The sequence below is a fragment of the Convolutriloba macropyga genome, chromosome 10, assembly GCF_964194025.1.
Source record: "Convolutriloba macropyga chromosome 10, txConMacr16.3, whole genome shotgun sequence".
Classification (NCBI taxonomy): Eukaryota; Metazoa; Xenacoelomorpha; order Acoela; family Convolutidae; genus Convolutriloba; species Convolutriloba macropyga.
The window spans coordinates 14,303,291-14,325,430 of NC_134477.1; the positions used below are offsets into that span (position 1 = coordinate 14,303,291).

Here is a 22,140-nt window from a genome sequence, read left to right on the forward strand (position 1 = left end):
TTTTATCATTTGTTTGTTCTACTGTGCTCTCGGTGCTAACAGTAAATGTTAAGTCTTTAGTTATTAAGTGGTTTTGTATTTCGTCCCATGTTCTATCCGGATTTTCTATCCTATATTCATGCGCTTTGCGTTTTAGTGAGAGGGGCTGTAAACATCTTATGGCAAAGTCAATATACTTTTGCTCCCTTTGTCTCTGCTGCACTGTTCTTTCAGTGACAATTTGGACAGGGTCAGTTAGCCGTGCGGCTGTTTTTTCAGGCCATCCTCTATCAACAGCATGCATAATTCCACGGAAATAATTTTTAATTAGTTCCATTCTTGTCTGGTGGCACCTTCCATTTCTAGTCGATACTTAAATTGACCACGGCTATCAGTGAATCTATTTATGAAATCTCATTTAATTTGGTCAAGATTTCTTGTGGTGTCTGTATTATTGAACCACTCTAATGCGGTCTCTGTCAGTATTGATGCAAATAGCGCTTTGCGTCTATTTTGGAGATTTGCTAATGCGGCAGCATCTGTATGTAAGGTTGTACCGAGAGAGAAGTTTATTTTTTGTTCTACCGAATTCCAGAATTCAGTTGCGTTTTGTCTGGGGTCATTTCCCGAGAATGTAACGAGTGACATTTTCGGATGGGAGAGAGGGGTATCAGTAAGTGTTCTTACTAATGTAGCGGTACCGGCTGTTCCAGTACCAGTGCCACCATAACCGGTGCCACTTCCAGTTCCTCCGCCTGAGGCCATAAACTTGGTTTTTTAAAAAAAGTGATTACAGTTCTTAGAAGATGGGATATTTATACGAGCCTCACTGTTCGCACCAGTTTATACTATAGGGTATGGGTTACGAAGGTTCGAAATTCTGGCTCCATTGTCGTACTCCTAGTATATGCTATCTTTCTAAGCCTGATAAGTCTCATAAAAGTATTTATTGATCTAAGTATGTAATTTTGACTCCTTGATCTAGTTATAAGTTTTATATAATCTTCATAGAAATCTAACATGGATAAATTTACAAGTAAGTTATGAGGTTATACGAGTTAAAAACTTAAAGTTATAAAAGTTAACTTATAAAAATGAGAAGGTCGGGAAATTTAGTAAAAACTTTATTAACTTGAATTATTATCAGTAACTATTTATCCTTTATTGAATAAGGCTCTGATTTGGATAATATCTCTAAGTATTCGTTATTCGATATAGTTGAGAAAAGGTTTGGCAATTCAGATTTGAATTACTTTTATTTGAGATTACTTTCTCAATTTGGAGATTTTAAACTCTCAGTTTCTCTGAGTTCTTAATTCTTAATTTCTCAAAGATGTGCTTTTTGCTTTGCTATATATAGTCTTCAGAACGGAACAATTCCTGTGCTGCTGGCTGGACGGCAAAATTTCCGTTTGGCTGAAAGGATATTTTGTGCAATATGAATGGTTCAGCTAATTACATCATTCTACTTTTAGAATGATGTAATTTGAATACTTGGCTTAACTAAGCTAAGTATTCTATTACTTTATACTTCAGTACAGTGTACCTTTTGAAACGTAATGAAATTTGCCTGAACTGTAATGTATTTAAGCGTTTGAACATTGGTAGTATTTCTACCTGTATGTACCTCCAATTGCAGGCCAATTTACTATAAAAGTGTATGAAATCTTCCTCCAGAATTTGCTTGCAACTCACCTATACAACGCAAACTTAAAGTAATTAAGATTTTCTTAAATTTCGTGAGAGAATTTGTCTCATCATAATTCAACATCTTACATATTACCATTGTAACACATACATAAGCCTCAGAACATTTGTTCGAACCCGACTGAGTTCGAACCCGACTTAGTTCGAACCCGACTTAGTTCGAACCCGACTTAGTTCGAACCCGACTTAGTTCGAACCCGACTTAGTTCGAACCCGACTTAGTTCGAACCCGACTTAGTTCGAACCCGACTTAGTTCGAACCCGACTTAGTTCGATCCCGACTTAGTTTCGGTCCTATTAAGGATAGGTCCCCACCCACTTGCATATACAGAATTGAATATACTTAGTGAAATTAGTTCTCCTTAATTGGTTTCTTGACCTTGGTGCTTTTTATATGTTAAGAGTTGTGTATTTTGAGCTTTACCGTACTTGACCGTTTTTTGTTGTTTCATCGCAAAATCACAACAGTTCTCATTGGCCCTATGATGTGGCGAGTCATTTTCTATTTGTGTTTTCAGTGTATTTCTTAAGTTGTTTCCTCAACCATCTTTTAAATTCTAACATTTCAGACAATTTTTGGATCTTGCCTTCCTTTTCTATTATTCATAGGTCTTAATGCTCTTGTCTTTTTGTCGTTTAATGTATTAACAAACAAAGTTCACTGTTTTTTGTCACTGATAGAGTGTTAGAGTGTTTATTTCCGTACCTGCGATTTCCGTACCTGTTGTTAGAGTGTTTATTTCCGTACCTGCGATTGTCAAATCCACTGTTAGTATTATTTGGACGATTCTGGGTATTGAAATACGGCTTACTGTTAGTCTGTTTTTTGTAGTCAGTCCTGAAGGATGTCTTTTTCTCCTTTTCCTCAGTGAGTTCTCTTTTCATTTTTTTAAATCCTTGATCAATCCTATGTTTAGAGCAGTTAGAAATAGAATGCCCATGATTACGGCAATAGTTGCAAAAGCGTGTTATTCGGCCGTCCTTTTACATTGGGGTCTTTAAAAGACCCTGAGTTAATAGCGCTAACTTCGTTATTTCTTATTAGGCTAGTAAGCTCTTTAATTAGTGCTTCAAGACAACTAATTTTATCATTTGTTTGTTCTACTGTGCTCTCGGTGCTAACAGTAAATGTTAAGTCTTTAGTTATTAAGTGGTTTTGTATTTCGTCCCATGTTCTATCCGGATTTTCTATCCTATATTCATGCGCTTTGCGTTTTAGTGAGAGGGGCTGTAAACATCTTATGGCAAAGTCAATATACTTTTGCTCCCTTTGTCTCTGCTGCACTGTTCTTTCAGTGACAATTTGGACAGGGTCAGTTAGCCGTGCGGCTGTTTTTTCAGGCCATCCTCTATCAACAGCATGCATAATTCCACGGAAATAATTTTTAATTAGTTCAATTCTTGTCTGGTGGCACCTTCCATTTCTAGTCGATACTTAAATTGACCACGGCTATCAGTGAATCTATTTATGAAATCTCATTTAATTTGGTCAAGATTTCTTGTGGGGTCTGTATTGTTGAACCACTCTAATGCGGTCTCTGTCAGTATTGATGCAAATAGCGCTTTGCGTCTATTTTGGAGATTTGCTAATGCGGCAGCATCTGTAGGTAAGGTTGTACCGAGAGAGAAGTTTATTTTTTGTTCTACCGAATTCCAGAATTCAGTTGCGTTTTGTCTGGGGTCATTTCCCGAGAATGTAACGAGTGACATTTTCGGATGGGAGAGAGGGGTATCAGTAAGTGTTCTTACTAATGTAGCGGTACCGGCTGTTCCAGTACCAGTGCCACCATAACCGGTGCCACTTCCAGTTCCTCCGCCTGAGGCCATAAACTTGGTTTTTTAAAAAAAGTGATTACAGTTCTTAGAAGATGGGATATTTATACGAGCCTCACTGTTCGCACCAGTTTATACTATAGGGTATGGGTTACGAAGGTTCGAAATTCTGGCTCCATTGTCGTACTCCTAGTATATGCTATCTTTCTAAGCCTGATAAGTCTCATAAAAGTATTTATTGATCTAAGTATGTAATTTTGACTCCTTGATCTGGTTATAAGTTTTATATAATCTTCATAGAAATCTAACATGGATAAATTTACAAGTAAGTTATGAGGTTATACGAGTTAAAAACTTAAAGTTATAAAAGTTAACTTATAAAAATGAGAAGGTCGGGAAATTTAGTAAAAACTTTATTAACTTGAATTATTATCAGTAACTATTTATCCTTTATTGAATAAGGCTCTGATTTGGATAATATCTCTAAGTATTCGTTATTCGATATAGTTGAGAAAAGGTTTGGCAATTCAGATTTGAATTACTTTTATTTGAGATTACTTTCTCAATTTGGAGATTTTAAACTCTCAGTTTCTCTGAGTTCTTAATTCTTAATTTCTCAAAGATGTGCTTTTTGCTTTGCTATATATAGTCTTCAGAACGGAACAATTCCTGTGCTGCTGGCTGGACGGCAAAATTTCCGTTTGGCTGAAAGGATATTTTGTGCAATATGAATGGTTCAGCTAATTACATCATTCTACTTTTAGAATGATGTAATTTGAATACTTGGCTTAACTAAGCTAAGTATTCTATTACTTTATACTTCAGTACAGTGTACCTTTTGAAACGTAATGAAATTTGCCTGAACTGTAATGTATTTAAGCGTTTGAACATTGGTAGTATTTCTACCTGTATGTACCTCCAATTGCAGGCCAATTTACTAGAAAAGTGTATGAAATCTTCCTCCAGAATTTGCTTGCAACTCACCTATACAACGCAAACTTAAAGTAATTAAGATTTTCTTAAATTTCGTGAGAGAATTTGTCTCATCATAATTCAACATCTTACATATTACCATTGTAACACATACATAAGCCTCAGAACATTTGTTCGAACCCGACTGAGTTCGAACCCGACTTAGTTCGAACCCGACTTAGTTCGAACCCGACTTAGTTCGAACCCGACTTAGTTCGAACCCGACTTAGTTCGAACCCGACTTAGTTCGAACCCGACTTAGTTCGAACCCGACTTAGTTCGAACCCGACTTAGTTCGATCCCGACTTAGTTTCGGTCCTATTAAGGATAGGTCCCCACCCACTTGCATATACAGAATTGAATATACTTAGTGAAATTAGTTCTCCTTAATTGGTTTCTTGACCTTGGTGCTTTTTATATGTTAAGAGTTGTGTATTTTGAGCTTTACCGTACTTGACCGTTTTTTGTTGTTTCATCGCAAAATCACAACAGTTCTCATTGGCCCTATGATGTGGCGAGTCATTTTCTATTTGTGTTTTCAGTGTATTTCTTAAGTTGTTTCCTCAACCATCTTTTAAATTCTAACATTTCAGACAATTTTTGGATCTTGCCTTCCTTTTCTATTATTCATAGGTCTTAATGCTCTTGTCTTTTTGTCGTTTAATGTATTAACAAACAAAGTTCACTGTTTTTTGTCACTGATAAGTTTGAATGGGTTAAATGTTTTGATATCTTGTGATGTGTTTTATTAAATTTAACCCCACAAAATTTCAAAAACAATTTTACAAAATGTTTATTTCTGGTCGTTCTCGCCGCTGTTTCTCAGGGTTTATCAGCAGAGCGTGCGTGTTATTAACTGCAAAATTTATCGCAACTTCTTCAGCGCAACATTATTGATTTTTCTGGGTTGACTTTTTTAGTTGTTTTTTGAGAGAAAAGACTCTTCAATTCTTTCACTGCTTTTTGCTTTTCGAGTATGCAGTATCATCAACTTTGTTGACAATCAGAGGCTGTTTTTGCTCTTAAAATGCTCAACTACCATTTTTGGCGAACTAACCACTTAACAGCTAATCGTGAGATCAAATGTTAACGTATTCTATATGGGTTTTTCTGAACTTGGAAATAAGATTTTTTAGAATTCATGAATTACCTCAACCAGTAAAATAAAGTCTGAATAACGACAAGTTTTATCTGCGCAACATCGAAATAAATACGAATCTCCTTCAAATTTTATTTTTCATCAACCGGTCTTTTTAATTAAAAGAAAAATTATTGAAAAATCACTTTTCCGTAACTGCTTTGTGCATAATGGTAATAGTTTTTCCCAGAAAAACAGCCTTTAGTTAAAGAAAAACAGACTTCAATGACCCCTATATACTTTTTTTCTACGTGGTTAGCGTTTTTAGTTTACAGATAGAGCTGTTAGCTAAAAATCAATCTACGTTCAAAAAGATTATCAGGGTTTTTGGATCTTGGCCTCTTTTGCTTTTTTATAACTCAGTGTAAAATCTATCACTGTTTGAAAATTATACAAAACGTTATCTCTTTTAGCAATGAATACAATGAAGTGGTTAAAGGAATTGGTATATGGTTGCATCTTTTTTCTTGACTTAACGTTTTTGTTACAAATGTCCTTTTTTGTGCTCATTGACTTTTCGCTCAATTCATTTTAGCTAAATTTGTTTTTAAAACACGTATTTCGTATTTAAACAAAATGTTGCGACTGTTTTTTGAAAATTATAAAATCACCTGTTTTCAAAGAAAAAATAGTTTTCTGTTGCAGATATTTCGGCTTTCTGAATTTGTCCTTGCTTATGTAATGTCATTTGTTTTGTTGATAATCAAACGCTGCCATAAACATAAAAAATGTTGATTTTCATGTTAAAAGTCCAATAAGTTTAGTGAGTTAATTCGGTTAACATTCAAAAATCTCATTTGCTGTTGCCTAGCCAAATTAGGTGTTTTTTGATAGACCTGCTTATTTTCTGTTTGAAAAATTGTCATTAGATTGATTTCTTTTCCGTAACAAAACGTTTTACCAATTATACAACTGCTCTGCGCTAGCGAAATAACCAAACCCTTACTGGCATAAACAGCTGTTCGTACTTGTGAATCCATCAAATAGGCTTGAGAATTTCTTTTTTGGATTGAAAATTTGCTATTCTTAATTCATTTGCAGAAAATCTGACAAGAATGTGGAAAGAACATTGTGCAAACGCATATTACAGAGCCTCCTTGTTTTACTGAGATGTGCTTTTTCAGGATTGATGTTGGGAAAATGAAATAAAACTAGATAACCCTAATTGGACGGAAATCAGTGAGATCAATGTGTGGTTGTAAACTGAAAAAAAAGACAAAAATTGTCTCATGGATTACAAAAATGATGTACAGTATGTGCTAATTGAATTGGCAAAATAGTGTTATGAACGCAAAATAAAACGAAATATGAAAGAGTTTATCCCATATGATAGCATAAAGGATTTCATAAATTGATTGGTGATTCTACGGAAAAATTGATAACGGCATTTACAATTTCTTGCCGGACTGATCGTTTTCTAGCGTAAAATTTAACTGTTGGTGGCCATTATTCCATAGGAGAAAATACAGTTTAGTGTTATGAAAACTTGTAACGTGAATGATTTGGCCAATACTAGAAAACGAAAAGCTCTTCATGAAAAAAATTTTTATGAAAAAGTTTCATGAAAAAATATTTTTTTTGAATTATTTTGTGAACAAACTTTCTTCATAGCTTAAAACAAAATTAACTTAAATATTTATAAAAAATAGCCGGCACACTGACAGAATAGCTGCTATATAGATTTGTGTGTCGCATGAAACAGATAGAACAAATACAGTAATGAGTGGGAAAAAAGTTTTCGCGGCCACCTAAAAAAACTTTACTTCTTTTTTTTTTTGCAACAAGTAGATTTAAATTACAACCATACGGTTAAAAGTACTCGAAACAAAAAAATACTTCAAATCATTCAAACAAAATAAAATAATAAACATCAACAAATTTGCTAAAGAATCACATTATAAAATTTTCTTTCGATTGTTTTCTTCCTAAAAATAAAAAAAACTTTTAAAACCTCCTACGTTACTATTCAAAGGACTTTTTCTTGTTGAGAGAGCAAGAAATTATTCAACGTTTTCTTAAAAACGTTTTCATTTTGTGCCAACCAAAGACACTGTGGTAACTTATTTTAAGCATTGACGAACAATCGAATTCTTTTCATAGCCGGTTCTGCCATTTTGTATAATTTTGAATTGTTCTGTTCGAGTATTTTGATGGAGACTCAGATACCCGTGAAAATTTTTAGAATTTTCTCGCCTAGTGATATCATAATGAAATTTGATTAGCGACCTTTTTGCTATTATTAGCTCAGCTGGTAGAGTCATTGTCTGGATTAGCAGATTTCTCGCTTTGTCAATCTTTTTGCGCAGAAAGCATACCTTTATACCCCAGTTAATCTGTCGGTTAAGGCGTTTTAAATTTTTTGCAGATCAATTTTGAGAAACAGATTGCCAAAAATGATAAGTGCGAAAGCACAAGTGATTTTAGAAGAAGAATGCGCGCGTTCAGGGGAACTTGATGTCTTATAAGGTAAATTAATCGTATAGCATGAGCAACCTTTTTCAAGGTTTTCTTCAGCTGCTTATCGAAACTAAGATTCCTGACAATTGAATACCAAGATATCTGCAAATTTTTTGTGTTTTGAGAATTCCGTTTTTGTAAAAAAAAATAGATCCGAAATCTTAATTATCAGAAATAACGAGAAAAAGATAAATTCGGTTTTGTTTGTATTCAAAGTTAGTTTGTTCATCTCTACATATTCTTTTGTTTTTTATAATATTTCCGTGACTTTTCTATGTAAGCTACTTTTCTGTCCACAACAGACAATACTTGCGTCATCTGCGAATTAGATTACATTTTCCGTTGTGTTCGTATTAGATGAGAAATCGTTCCTAAAACAGTTCCTTGTGGCATACCGTGATTCACAATTTCACATTCAGAAAACATACAATTAAGTTTTATCATTTGTCTTCTGTTTGCAAAAAATGAAAACAGTAATTCATTAGCTTCCTGGGAAAAACCATACATTTCAATTTTTTAGGGAAAATGTTATGCAAAATGGAAGTAAACGCTTTTGCGAGGTCCAGAAAATTAGCAACTGTTTCTTTGCTTTGATCTAAATGAGCCGAAACTGTTTCAACCGGTTCTAAAACTGCATCTGTAGCACACTTTTTTCTGAAAACCGAATTGTTCCTTAATTGTTTCCTTAATTATGCTTATCAATGAACTCCATCGTCTGAGTCAGACGGAGGCGCCCAAAGATTTGCAAAACCCAGAGTTACAGAAATTGGTCGATAATTTGTGCTATCTAATTTATCGCCTTTTTTGAAAATTGGTGTTACATAGGCTAGTTTCATTTTAGTTGTAAAAATATTCTCCTTAATGCACACATTTAAGGCGAACTATAGATGTACGCCTATAGCTAATTTGCAAGACTTTTTGGGTCGAACTGAGATTTCACCGTGTCCTGCTGCTTTGTTATCGTCAAGCGAGTCAATGACTGAGTAAAGTTTTTTTTCTAGTCACAGTTCTGATTGTGAATACATGTATATTAAGTTTATCAGGGTATTTACAAGCAAAATCCGAACGTTTGAAAACACCTAGATTAGCAAATGATCTTTTTAGACAATTGACAATATTTTACAGTTACCTTGAAATTTTACCACTGTCATATCTGATTTCATCAACTTTGCCACCTTTTTCACTCGGACTGGTCTTCTTCTGTTTAATGAATTTAGATTGTTCCTTACTTGTTGATAGTTTTTGGTAAAAATTGATGCAAAGTTGTTGTGCGCCTCCCTTAGTCTTCTATTAACTAAGTTTCTTAAGCGCTTAAATTCTTTGAAAGTATCGCTGTCAGGAATTTTTTTCTATTTATTGAACAAAAAATGTTTTGGGCGATAAAATGCTTCAATTCTTCTGTTAACCAGGGCTTAGAACTCTTAAAACTTTCTCCCACTTTTTTAACAGTCTGAATTGGTGCGTGCTTTTTAACAATTTTCTCAAAAGTATCGATGAATGAATCAAACATATCATCGCCATTCTCACATTGGTACATTCTACACCATTCTGCGAGGGCAATATCTCTGTTAAATTTAGAATGTGAGGAAAGTCGAAAACTTCTCATCGTTATAATGCTGTCTTTCACAGATTTCAATGAGAGTTTTAATTCGATCATAACAAAAAACGGTCGGAGGTAAAAGGGGTTGTGTTGACCTTGTAGGCAATTATCTGATCTTTCGAAACGAAACAGTGATCAATAATTGTAAATGTTTTATCAGTACAGCTGGTTGCATCCCTTAGGTTAACAATTTCCAATCCTGAATTTGACGCAAAAATGTCTTGTTTGCTTTTTTCTGTTTTGTTCAGATAGTTCAAGTTGTTATCTCCCAGCAAAATAACTTTATCTGTAACGCTATAAGCCCCCGATAATTCTTTATTTAACTGATCAAGAAAATAATCACCAAGACGTTTGGTTGGGCAATAAGGAACAATAACCAGTAGCTTTTCAGTCAGAGGGTCAGTTATTTCAACCCAAATGGTTTAAAAAAAACTCTCATCAACCATTTCAATGCTTGATTTAATATCGGCGGTAAATTTTTTCGGGACAAAAAAAAACCTACTCTTTCGCCCTTTGAAGTCCCTGTTTTGTCTGATCTACATTTCCCAAAGAAAGTATGCGATGCTGTTAAAAAGTTATTTACAATATTACAATCAGTGTCCAACCAGGTTTCAGTTACAGCGACAAACTTTTTAATGGGAGCTGTTTGCAAAAAATTTGACAACTCTTCAAACTTGTTCTTCAAGCTTTGACATTTAATAAGTTAAAATAGAGGCGAGCGGCTTGATCCTCTGTTTTTTAAGTAACTTGAATACTCAATCAAATTTTCCAGACGAGGCCCTGGGTTCAATTCAATGCCCCTGACAGCATGAGACGTACAAGTGAACAAAAAAACTAACAGTTGTAGAAAGAAAACAAAAAAATATGGATCAACTGTTTTAAAAAAAAACAAACATTAGGTTTGTTGGAATAATGATTTTCAAATGTTCGCTTATGAATTTCAGTTTGATTTTCTCTTTCCATAAGTATACTGAAAATTATAAAAATCAAGAAAAGTTGCATTGTTCTATATTTCAACAACCCATCAGCCAATTTCATAAAGAGTTGGAGGTAAAAATGCTTGCTTTGGATGGGAAAATTTATTATCATAGTAATCAAAATTTTTTCCAAAGTTTCGGTTGATATTTCTTGGTTTTATTTCAGTTTCTGACACCGTAAGCCCAAGATGCACGTACAAATTGCAAATTATTCTGACAAGTTTAGGTATACCATGACTGACTGATGGGTGTACTCCACCATTGCTGATATCTTGCCTTTTCAGTATATTATTAAAAAAACAACGTCAATTTCAAAAACGCAACTCAACTCCGTTGCAACTTTTTCTAACGCTTCATTATATTTGACTATGCTTTCTTTATTTTTGCTACGACCAAAAAAACTATCTTTAACTGGTGGAATTTTGCAAAGTTCAACTTTGAGTGGTGACAGTTTCTTAATAATTTCCGACGCATTTGCCATTAAAATACTAGCTGTCTCAATACCGCTATTTCCCGAATCAACCTTGGTTTTCAATCTTGTGATAACCTTTGTATCGTTTTACAATATTGGATAAGTCTTGAACTTTTGCTGAAGGATAGGAGTGTATAGCAGTACTTGGGCTCAGATCTTTTGCTTGTACTTTTTTGTATGTACTATCCGAGAGAATAAGTGTCTTTGTTGATCTCGGTATAAACTTTGAATAAAAAATCTTGGTTTGTTGTTGATGCTCTAACTTTGTTGTTGTCATGGATTTGGTTTGATGTGTTTTCGTTTACTTTATCAATTAGATTAACAACCATTTTGTTATTTTGTTGTCGGAGGAAAGCATTTTCATCTTTAAGTTGTAATAATAAATTATTCAAATTCAAACATTCACTTATCAAGTCTTCTTTCTCCATTTTTTCAAAATCTTTCTTCTCTTTATGTACCTCTGTCATTGTTTCAAAAAAAGCGGTGGTTTGTTTGTGTGTTTTACAAAAAGCGCATGCGACTGACTTCTTTGACTTTTGTCATTGAGAACCTTTTTGGGTGCGTCTTTGGTGGGTGCGGGTTAGGTAAAATCAGGAGGGACATACTTGGGCTCAAAAAATTTTCATCTTGAATATGACCACCAGTTAATTATTACTATATATTACAAACTAAGCTATTGTTAAAATCTAACGTTCAAAAACAGAAATCAACGTTCAAGAATGGAGGTAAATGTTTGAGTATAAAGAAGTCCAAATGTAAGTCATGAAAAAGACTTGTTTGAGCGAAAAACCTGTAGTTTACCAATTCATTTCTTTGAGTAGTAAAAACAACGAGCAGCTATAAAAACATTTAAGCTATGTATTTTAAAAGTTTTCTAAAGTAAGAGTTCAGCACTTTTGAGCGGTATTTCAGGAAACAGTAATCTTCCAGTAAAACTGCGCGTTTTTATAATTACAGCCAAAAATCCGTGCTCTCCTTAGGTTGTGATCCTTTTCGAGCGGACTTTTTTGTGGCATCTAAAGATTTATGTGGCTTAACAAGATTTATATCTGTAATATTAATACTAGGTGAAGTGAAAAGATCTGCTTTCGTTTAGACAAAACCATCGTCTTGCAAGATCTCAGAAATGTTCGAACTGCTGATTGCGGTAGCATCTTTAATCAATTCATAGAGCATTGCAAATCGGAAATGAAGCAACTGTACCAGATTAATTTGTTACGCCCTCACTTTTTTTGTTTATGATTTTTCTTATTGATTAAAATTATAATATTAATGAATAATTTTTTTCATTTTCATTTCATGCATGCTACAACCGTTAAAGGATTAGCAAAACTTTTCTCAAACGCTATGAATGTTTACATGGATGTTTACATGAATGTTTATGTATGGTTATGTATGTTTGCATTCAGGTTTACATGAATGTTTTTGTATGAAAGATGACATTGAGAGCATTAGATTTTAATTGTTAAGTTTTACTTTTAATCTTCTTGATGTACATATAAAATTGTGAGAACATTTTATGCTCGCATTATAGGCCATTTTTACTTAAAAAGGTCATATTTTTAGTTAAGTAATTTAATGATTTTATAATTTTACATTTTCTTAACTTTACATTGCCACTTTTACCATTTGCATTTTATTCTTATGTGTATCAGAGGAAATTAACAATGTTCTTTCTTTTACTAAACGATTCAATGACTATACTGCATATTTTGATAAATTCATGCCTTAAATATAGTTATTTGTTTGCAGAATGTGGTCTCGTGTTTACAGGAATTGATTGTGAGACTACCTTAGGAAAAGTTGAAAAAGGGTCATGAGCGAATAATCTAATTAATTATACATGGGTCGTTGCTGTGTAATAATAAGATATGATGTGTTATAACCAACACTGATGTGTGTGTGATATCTAATAACTTACACTGAAATGTGATATGTAATGCATAGCTTCCCGCTAGGACGCTCCAGGAAATTGTATACTTTTGTCTGGAATGATTTCTTGTTCCTCTTCAGCACCATGTTTTCACTTTCTTCCACCAATTTGGCCACTGAATATAACCTCGACACGGGGGGTATACTGGGCCGATGAGAAACACTTACGTTAATACAAACAGTTGTGTTATTCTGGTTAGGGTTATTACTTGTAATATTATTACTATTCGAAGTATTACAACCGTAACTGGTATTGGCCGATTGAGGTGATAGTAATCGATTGTCGTTCTGGTTGTGACCTCCCGGATGTTGGAGGGTGTTGGGTGTTAGAAGGGTGTTTGTGTAGGGTTCTAGAAGGCTGCTAGTTCTGGCTTTTTGGCTTTTTTGGATGTTGGCTTTGGAGAATTCTTCCGAGGATTCGGCCGAACGTCGAGTTGAACCAGCTCTTACTAAACAAAGTTGAAATTGCCCTTCCAATTTTAGAATGAGAATAAAATTTCAGAGAAAACTGGCAATTTTTGTTCCAGAATACGATATTCTAAATAAAATATTGAGTAAATCATCAATTTAATGTTTAAATCAATAATCTCATAGTCCACCAGTCAAATCATGTTATCACTTAAAAAATTGGTAATTTCCGGTCTTGTTAGAAAATAAAAAAACAGATCCAATATAAAAACATGGCCGGCGGAATACCGGAATCTACTCACATAGTCGTGCACTATAAACACTGAAGTAAGCCTATCTATAACCCAAATATCACAAAAGTTGAAAAACAACAAAAAACTAAAATTTAATTTCCTAAAAAAATATAGAAAGTGTTTAAAAGAAACAGAAACACTATATAGCGAGGAAGGGTTGTCATGCAGGGGATCAAAACTTGTCAAAATTACATTTTGTTGTTGAAATAAACAGGCAGTTCCCAATAGCTATGGATTAAAAATTAAGCTACTGTTAAGGTAAAATGCTAGAACTAAATGACAGCGGTCTAAAATGGAGGTCAAATTTCGATAATAGATTGGTCACAATTCAAGTCATTATCAGAGTTGCTTCAGCTGGAAAAAACGTAAGCGTTAGACATAAAGAAATGACTCGAAGAGTCCAATATAATCTCTTAATTAGGTCTGCTTAATTCAAAAAAATGAAAGACAAAAAAGAGAAACAACAAAAAAGTTATTTCTCTATGAAAAATTTTGAAGGTGCTTTAGACATTTTAGTTTTCAGGGTTTGATATGGGGGCCAGGGTAGATATGTAGGAGACAGGTAGGTTGGTGTGGTAGCTGGAGTAAGCCACTGAGGAGGGTGTATGTGAGATGCGGAGGAGTCTCTGGGTAAGTAGGTAGGTGAAGTGTGGAAGAGCGCTCGGTAAGTTGGCGCAGGGGTGCTTGGTGGCGGTTGTGGTTTCTGCGGCGTTGGCGGTGTTGGTGGTGGTAGCGGCGAAGGCGATGGTGGTGTTGGGGGTGGAGGTTGGGTTGTTTGAATTTGAGAGAAGGGGTAGATCAGTAGATGTGGTTGGGGTGTCTGTAATTTGAATAATAAGCAGGGAATGTTATGAGAAGAACAACTCTTAAAATTACATTTGGACCTTGAATATTAGAGCCGTTCTTAGTTACTATTTATATATATATATATATATATATATATATCAAAATTTAAACTGCCGTTAAAATCTAAAGTTCTAAAACAGAACTCAATGTTCGAAAACAAACAAGTCAAAATTCATGTCTAAAACAAATTTGATTATGCTGAAAAAACTTATAGAGTTTTTATTACTGTTTGAGTCTGAGACCAAAATGGATACTAAAGATAGCATTTTTCCAAAAATATCCCCAGTTCAAACTCTTCCGAAGATTCGGCGGAACGTCAAGTTGAACCAGCTCTTACTGAAGAAAGTTGAAATTGCCCTCCCAATTTTAAAATGAGATTGAAATTTCAGAGAAAACTGGCAATTTATGTTCCAGAATACGATATTCTAACTAGACTGTTGAGTAATTCATCAATTTATTGTTTAAATCAATAATCTCATAGTCCACCAATGAAATCATGTTATCACTTAAAAAGTTGGTGAATTCCGGTCTTGTTAGACAATAAAAAAACAGATCCAATATGAAAACGTAGCCCGCGGAATACCGGAATCTCCTCACATAGTCGTGCAATATAATTTCAGAATTAAGCCTATCTAAAACCCAAGTTTCACAAAATTTGACAAATAACCAAAGAAAAAAATTTCTTAAAAAAACTATAGAAAGTGTTTAAAAGACGCAGACACACTATATAGAGAGGAAGGATTGTTCAGAAGGGAATCAAAACTTGTCGAAATTACATTTTGTTGTTGAAATAAACAGGCAGTTCCCAATAGCTATGGATTAAACTTTAAGCTAATGTTAAAGTAAAATGTTAGAACTAAAGGTCAAGGGTCTTAAATGGAGATCTATTTTCGATAATAGATTGGTCACAATTCAAGTCATGATCAGAGATGCTTCAGCTGGAATAAACATAAGCGTTAGACATAAAGAAATGACTCGAAGAATCCAATATAATCTCTTAATTAAGTCTGCTTAATTCAAAAAAATGAAAGACAAAAAAGAGAAACAACAAAAAAGTTATTTCTCTATTAAAAATTTTGAAGGTGCTTTAGACATTTTAGTTTTCAGGGTTTGATATGGGGGCCAGGGTAGGTATGTAGGGGACAGGTAGGTTGGTGTGGTAGCTGGGGTAAGCCACTGAGGAGGGTGTAGGTGAGATGCGGAGGAGTCTCTGGGTAAGTAGGTAGGTGAAGTGTGGAAGAGCGCTCGGTAAGTTGGCGCAGGGGTGCTTGGTGGCGGTTGTGGTTTCTGCGGCGTTGGCGGTGTTGGTGGTGGTAGCGGCGAAGGCGATGGTGGTGTTGGGGGTGGAGGTTGGGGTGTTTGAATTTGAGAGAGGGGGTAGATCAGTAGATGTGGTTGGGGTGTCTGTAATTTGGATAATAAGCAGGGAATGTTATGAGAAGAACAACTCTTAAAACTACATTTGGACCTTGAATTTTAGAGCCGTTCGTAGTTACTATATATATATATATATATATATATATATATATATATATATATATATATATATATCAAAATTTAAACTACTTTTAAAGTCTAAAGTTCTAAAACAGAACTCAATGTCGAAAACAAACAAGTCAAAATTCATGTCATGAACAAACTTGATTAAGCTGAAAAAACTTTTAGAGTATTGCTATATGAGTCTGAGAACAAAATGGACCAAATTGGACTGTAGAGATAGCATTTTTCCAAAAAATATCCCAAGTCAAAGCTCTGACCTACGAGTAAGCTACAATGGAGGAACTTGTCAAAAACTACTCTCCCCATCCAAGTTATGATGCAATGTGAGGTGTTTTGATGGGTTCGTAAGACTGGTTTTAAGATAACGCCACTAGCCGAGGCAACGGACGTTGAATTTTCAAGGCTGGAAGTATGTCTTGGGAGAGGCTCTATGGGGGTCTATGGGGGGGGGGGGGGGTCAAACAGCTTTGTAAAAATGTCATGGGGCTTCACAAGACGTATTAGAGGGGTTTCAGACCTACTACAGGTGTTGGCGTTCTCAAATATTTACACCAAAATGATTTCCTTGAGAGTTCATTTTCATACTTTAGCTTAGAAACAGATGCAATCAATCTTGATATTCTTAGTTTCCAACCAGGGTAAGAGCTTGTCCAGTTTTGTGCATAAAAACTATGCATTATGAAATAATGATCCAAGTTTAAGCCTCGAAATATTGAAAGCGTAATGAAAAGAGCGCATTGAAAAAGACAAGAGCTTAATTTTCATAACCCGGGTTGAAGTTTGCCGGTAAATTTTTTGTAAGAAACGAGGTGAAATAAGGTGATCAAAAAATTTTCACAGCTTATTTCTTACATTTTTTGCAGTGAAGGCGGTGATTTGCGGTGAATTATTCATTTTCACCGCTTTCTCACCGCATTCTTACAAAAAAGAAACGTCCGTACACGGGTTCAAACCTCTCAACTCCTGAATATCTACAACGTCTTATTCCACTGCGGCATCTGTCACTTTGTTCTCTGATATTTCCTGTAAAATTAAATCAGATTCAATACACGTTGTGGAGAACAAAAGCGAAGAAATTTTGTGAGTAATGCGGTGAAATATGTTGAATTGTTTTTTCACCGCATTCACCACAATCACCGCATCTAAAAAGTTCACCGCATTCACCGCATTTCTTAATAAAAAATCACCGCATTCACAGCATTTCTCACAAATATTCACCAAAATTCACATAAATTTCGGAGATTTTACACTTTAAAAATCAATTTGCTTTATAAAAACACCTCTCTGAGTTGATGAAATGAAGATAACGAAACCTAAGTGACCTAATTCTACGCAACCAAAGAAAATTACACATATGGTCTTCTTTTAAAAACTTAGTCATCGTAAAAAAAATCAAAATATATTTTTTTAATTTTCCGGCAATAATTCAAATGTCTTTTATTTTGGGTCGCCCGTGTTCGCAACATCAAAAAAAGGAGGCTCGCTAATGTGCAAGTTCCAATCTCGTTGATCCGCGATCCGAACTGAAGCGAAGATATACTGGTTTGAAAGAATAGGTTCAAGTATTGTTATTTAAACTCTGATAGAAACAAAAGGATCCATACCATTGAGATTCATTTTCAATATTTCAATAAAAAGACACTCAAACAACAAAAAGACAGACATGAAACCAACTCTAAGTCAATTTTTTAAACACAGCAAAATTTATCAAGATAAAAAAGATTTTGAGAAAAAATTGAATCTTAAACTGTAATATAGCAACTAGTTAACTAAAGGTAAGAAGTGGCCTCTCTTTGACTAATTTTACTAATTTTTGACTAATTTTTAAGATCTCAAATTAGATTTATAAGTGAGTGCAGAAGCTAAAAAACCTGTGAAAAATTTGAATTCAGAAAATGAAATCTGATCAAACTCATGAAGAAGTTACCCATATAATATAAACACGAGGTAAGTTACTTTGTGTGCTTGTCACATTTGACCTAAAGTACCTTTGAGTATCAATCAGCCAAGACACTTTGCTATTAAGATCGAAAGATCGAATATTTCCAAAATCTGTAGAAAGAAATTTTTTGAATAAAAACTCTTGAACAAACTGATTTCATTTTCAAATAGGCAAACTAAAAAGTTTCTAGAACAACTCTTCAGAAAGGGAAGACGTGACAGCAATCCATACATTTGATAAGTACAATTTTAAACAGTCTGATATAACAAAAAAAAACCAATTGAATGAAAAATCACACATATACAAATACGAAAAACCTCTGCTTTAATAGGAGATTAAATTGCGTCAATTTTATACAGATAAAGAACTATAATGAGATTTGGCTCAGATTTGACCTTTGAATTCTATAATAAATGAGAATGAGGGGAAAACAACAAAGAACGTTCAGAACTCCTTTAAAAATTTTGAGAAAAATTGGTGTCTAGCCATAAAAAATATAGCTAGGATCTGCACTCCTAAACAAGTTTATGCAAGCAACTACAGCAACCAATGAGATGTCTCATTACTCATACTGTAACAAATCAACAAAAAATAGTGAAAAATCAGAACCTGAATTTTTTTTATTAAATGGTTTCCGTGCAATCAATATCAAAACCTCAAAAAGGATACTTTATGTAAGTTTTTAAACCTTGTTATCACTATAATTTCAATAAGACGTCTTAACTTCGGTACAATATACAGAAAATGAACAAATTTTTATAAAAAACCTTGTGTCAAAAACGAACTTGCGTACTTGCTCTCAGTTCATATCAGATATCAGCAGATACACACCAATTGCAAAAAAAATGCATTTGCTAGACACAGATAATCAGATTGTGTAAACTAAGTTTTGAAGGATTCTTAGCAAAAGAACAGACATGTATGAAAAAGTGGTTAATTTCGGCTGATTTCAGTTTCTCTCATTTCACTAGAATCAATAATTGAAAAAATATCACGACAAACATAAAATTATAACGAAGGAAACTTTTCAATATAAAAAACGAAAGTTTTATTGGTTAAACAACCAATTTTACTAATCAACAAAAAAATGAGATACCCAAATTAACACATATCCCGTTGTCAAAATCAAGTTTAAAAAGCAAAGCCTCTCAAGTTAGGAGTTCAATATTAATCATCTTTCTCGACAGCAACCAAAATTTGAATAATTTATCAAAACTCAAAATTAGGTTGATGGATGGGTGCAGAAAAAGTTACCTCTGCACTCACTTATAAATCCAAATGGAGAAATCAGATTCAAATATAGGTCACTTGAGCTAGATAATCACAAACAAATTCATATGTAAAGTATGTCAGGAATACCATTGGAAATTACCAAGCGTTTTTTAAGTAAATTAATTATCAAATCACTGAAACTAAAAAAAAAACAAAATAAAAAAGGCAGAAAAAGTCTTGACAAAATTCCAATAAAAATTATGTGAAAAATGAAAGACCGAACACTTCCTCGCAAAAATTTCCAAAATAAAATTACTAGGAGCAAGTAGACACAATTGGGTATAGAGCACATAGAAAATCTTGTAAATGAGAATAATTTACAAGTAAAAAAAACAAAATTGATGGAAAATTTTTTCCGCAATAAATTACTTTTTTTCCAAATTTAAAAGCAGTCACTGCCAAATGGACATGTTCAGAAGAATCAAACAAGCTTCCTAGGGATAAAAGATGGGACTGAAAACATCGAAAAAAATTACATATTAAATTAAAAACAAACAGTTTTACCAGAAACAGAAGGAGTGCATAACCAAATGTAGACAAAAATGAGCTTTTTTTAGCACAATTGGCGCCAATTTTTTTCTTCATAAGTTTTTTAATTAAATTAAGATCTGCTTAATTGTTAAAATATGAAGACTTTGTTTCGTGAAATTGATTTGAAAAAAAAAACAAAACAAACAACAACGGTCAAAAGTCAAAATTCCTATACTTCTTTGAAAACATTTTGTGTTAAATCTCAAAACTATTGGCTAAAATTTGAAGCCATGATTTGCTTCTATCACTCCACACCTGAAAATAATGCGAACTATTAATACTCATACGTTGATAGAAAAAACATCTAGAGCAAAAACCTCTAAACTGAAAAACTTACTAAAATTTTACCAAAACAAACAGTTTCAAAATATTCAATGTCATATTTTCTTAACCGAAAAAACTATTTATGCTCATTTTACGAATTCGACAAAGTTATTAGTTGCCCACAGACTAGCTCAAACAACCGCATATGCTCACCCTTGCAACAAATGCATCGCAATTAGTATACCTCTTCTGAAGGGCACTAGAAAGAAAAAGCAAAACAGAAGTCGAATAATCTGTCAAATAGAAACAAAAAATGACTGAAAATTAAAATTTGTGGATTCAGATCTATATCTGTTTTATTCCGAAAACCACGATGAAACAAATATTTATTTTTAAAAATCCCCAAACATTTGGACGAAATTAATGTGAAAAATGAAAGGTTCACAAAAGTTTAAAGCCATATGTTCGCAGAAATTTTGAAAAAAATATTTTTTTTTCACACTCTAAGTTGGCAGACTTTCTAGTGATAACCTCAGAACTATGATAAATATATTAATTGACTGAACAAAAATTTGACTGGCCAAAATTGACTGAACAAAAACAACCAGCTGAGCATATAGTTCATCCCCCCACAAGTGGGTTCGGAACAATTGGTTTAAGACGACTGTCAATAGATCACTGAATTTGTTTCCATTTTTCCATTACCTACGAAAGTACCATGGTCAGCCAATAAATGGTATGGGAAGACATGTTCCACTCATAAGCATATGCACTTTGTCTTTTCATAAGTAAACGTTCGAGGATCTTTTCCGTTTGTGCCCCCCGTACGTTATGCCCCCCCCCCCCAGTTACAGAGCACGTACCATTACATAGTAAATCACTATATAAGAATATGGCACGTGCGTCTGGGTGTTACGAATAATTTGAATCCACTAAGCTGGGGGGGGGGGGCACAAACGAAAAAGATCCGGTCTTGACTAGGGGAATATGAGTTAAAAGAAATAGTTTTGCTACGCTGTTTTGATCAAAGTCGGACAAAAAGGCCCAAAAATGATGAACAAAGCGTGAGCTTTTATCTAATGATAATATCAAAATTTAGTGTACCAAAAGAGCAGTACTTAAATAAAAACTAAAAATATTTGGGGAGAAAGAACTGTAAAAGGACTGTAAAATTATTACATAATGTTTCGGTCAAGTTATCCACAATAAGAAACGTGATAAGGTAGCAGATATCTGTAACAAAATGATTTGCATTGAATCATTTATTGTCAAGAAGTTGCAAAAACGGTAAATTTACTTAGTTGAAAAATTTAGCAGAAACGTTCGTTCTATACATTAAGTCTGCATAAGCCATGCCATTTTTTTCTTAAGTATTGTCATTAAAATACAGTCACTTGCCTAATTGCATTAGCATATGTATTTATTGACGTGGAGAATTTGAACAAAAGAACAAAAACAAACTATCAGATACAAGTGATTAGTAGCATTAGCTTTGAGAAATCAACCACAGAAAAATCTGAAGCTGAACCACTAAAAAAAATTGCATGTCCCTATGTGAAAAGTCCAGATTCTGCATAATTAAAAGTCAGTTTCTAAACAAAATAAACGATATAGTTGTCGAGATATGATTTCTATAAAATATTCAAAATTAAGCTGATTAAAATATTTAAAATTAATTGATTATTGAAAATAACAGGCAGAACTAGACGACTTAAATACAAACTATTTTATTTATAAAAGTAAGAATCTCTTTCAAATAATTAAAACAGATAAAAGGCCAAAAGAGCTTCTGAAAAACATAAGAGGCAACTTCTTCTGAATAAGACTTACCAAAACTAACAAAGAGAAAAACAGAGAACTAGATGTTGAACTGTCTAAAATTGTGCTCTGAAAACCTTTGGTACAATCGCATCAGTAAACTTGCAAACAGATACGCAGAAACAGAGGTCAAATTGACGCACGTAAAAAACTATCCTCTTCCAAAGAAAACTATCAATTGCTCAAACGCCCTTTTCTTGTTTCAATTTAGAACAACGTGCAAAAAGGTCAGACATGATAGCTCCTCGCGTTTTCATTC

The 22,140-nt window shown here is 33.7% G+C and overlaps 1 protein-coding gene across 4 annotated transcripts in view; it reads right to left on the minus strand.

The window, feature by feature from the left end:
* The window catches only part of LOC142348676 (potassium voltage-gated channel subfamily KQT member 1-like), a 103,271-nt gene that overhangs the window by 77,941 nt on the left and 3,190 nt on the right, over nt 1-22,140 (minus strand). For 3 of the 4 annotated variants that reach the window (XM_075400115.1, XM_075400113.1, XM_075400114.1), the window contains exon 2: nt 12,997-13,456. In XM_075400115.1, the coding sequence (XP_075256230.1) occupies nt 12,997-13,456 (460 nt within the window). Of the gene's footprint in view, nt 1-12,996; nt 13,457-21,242; nt 21,302-22,140 lie in introns of those variants that run through there. The other variant, XM_075400116.1, reaches the window with a different exon arrangement.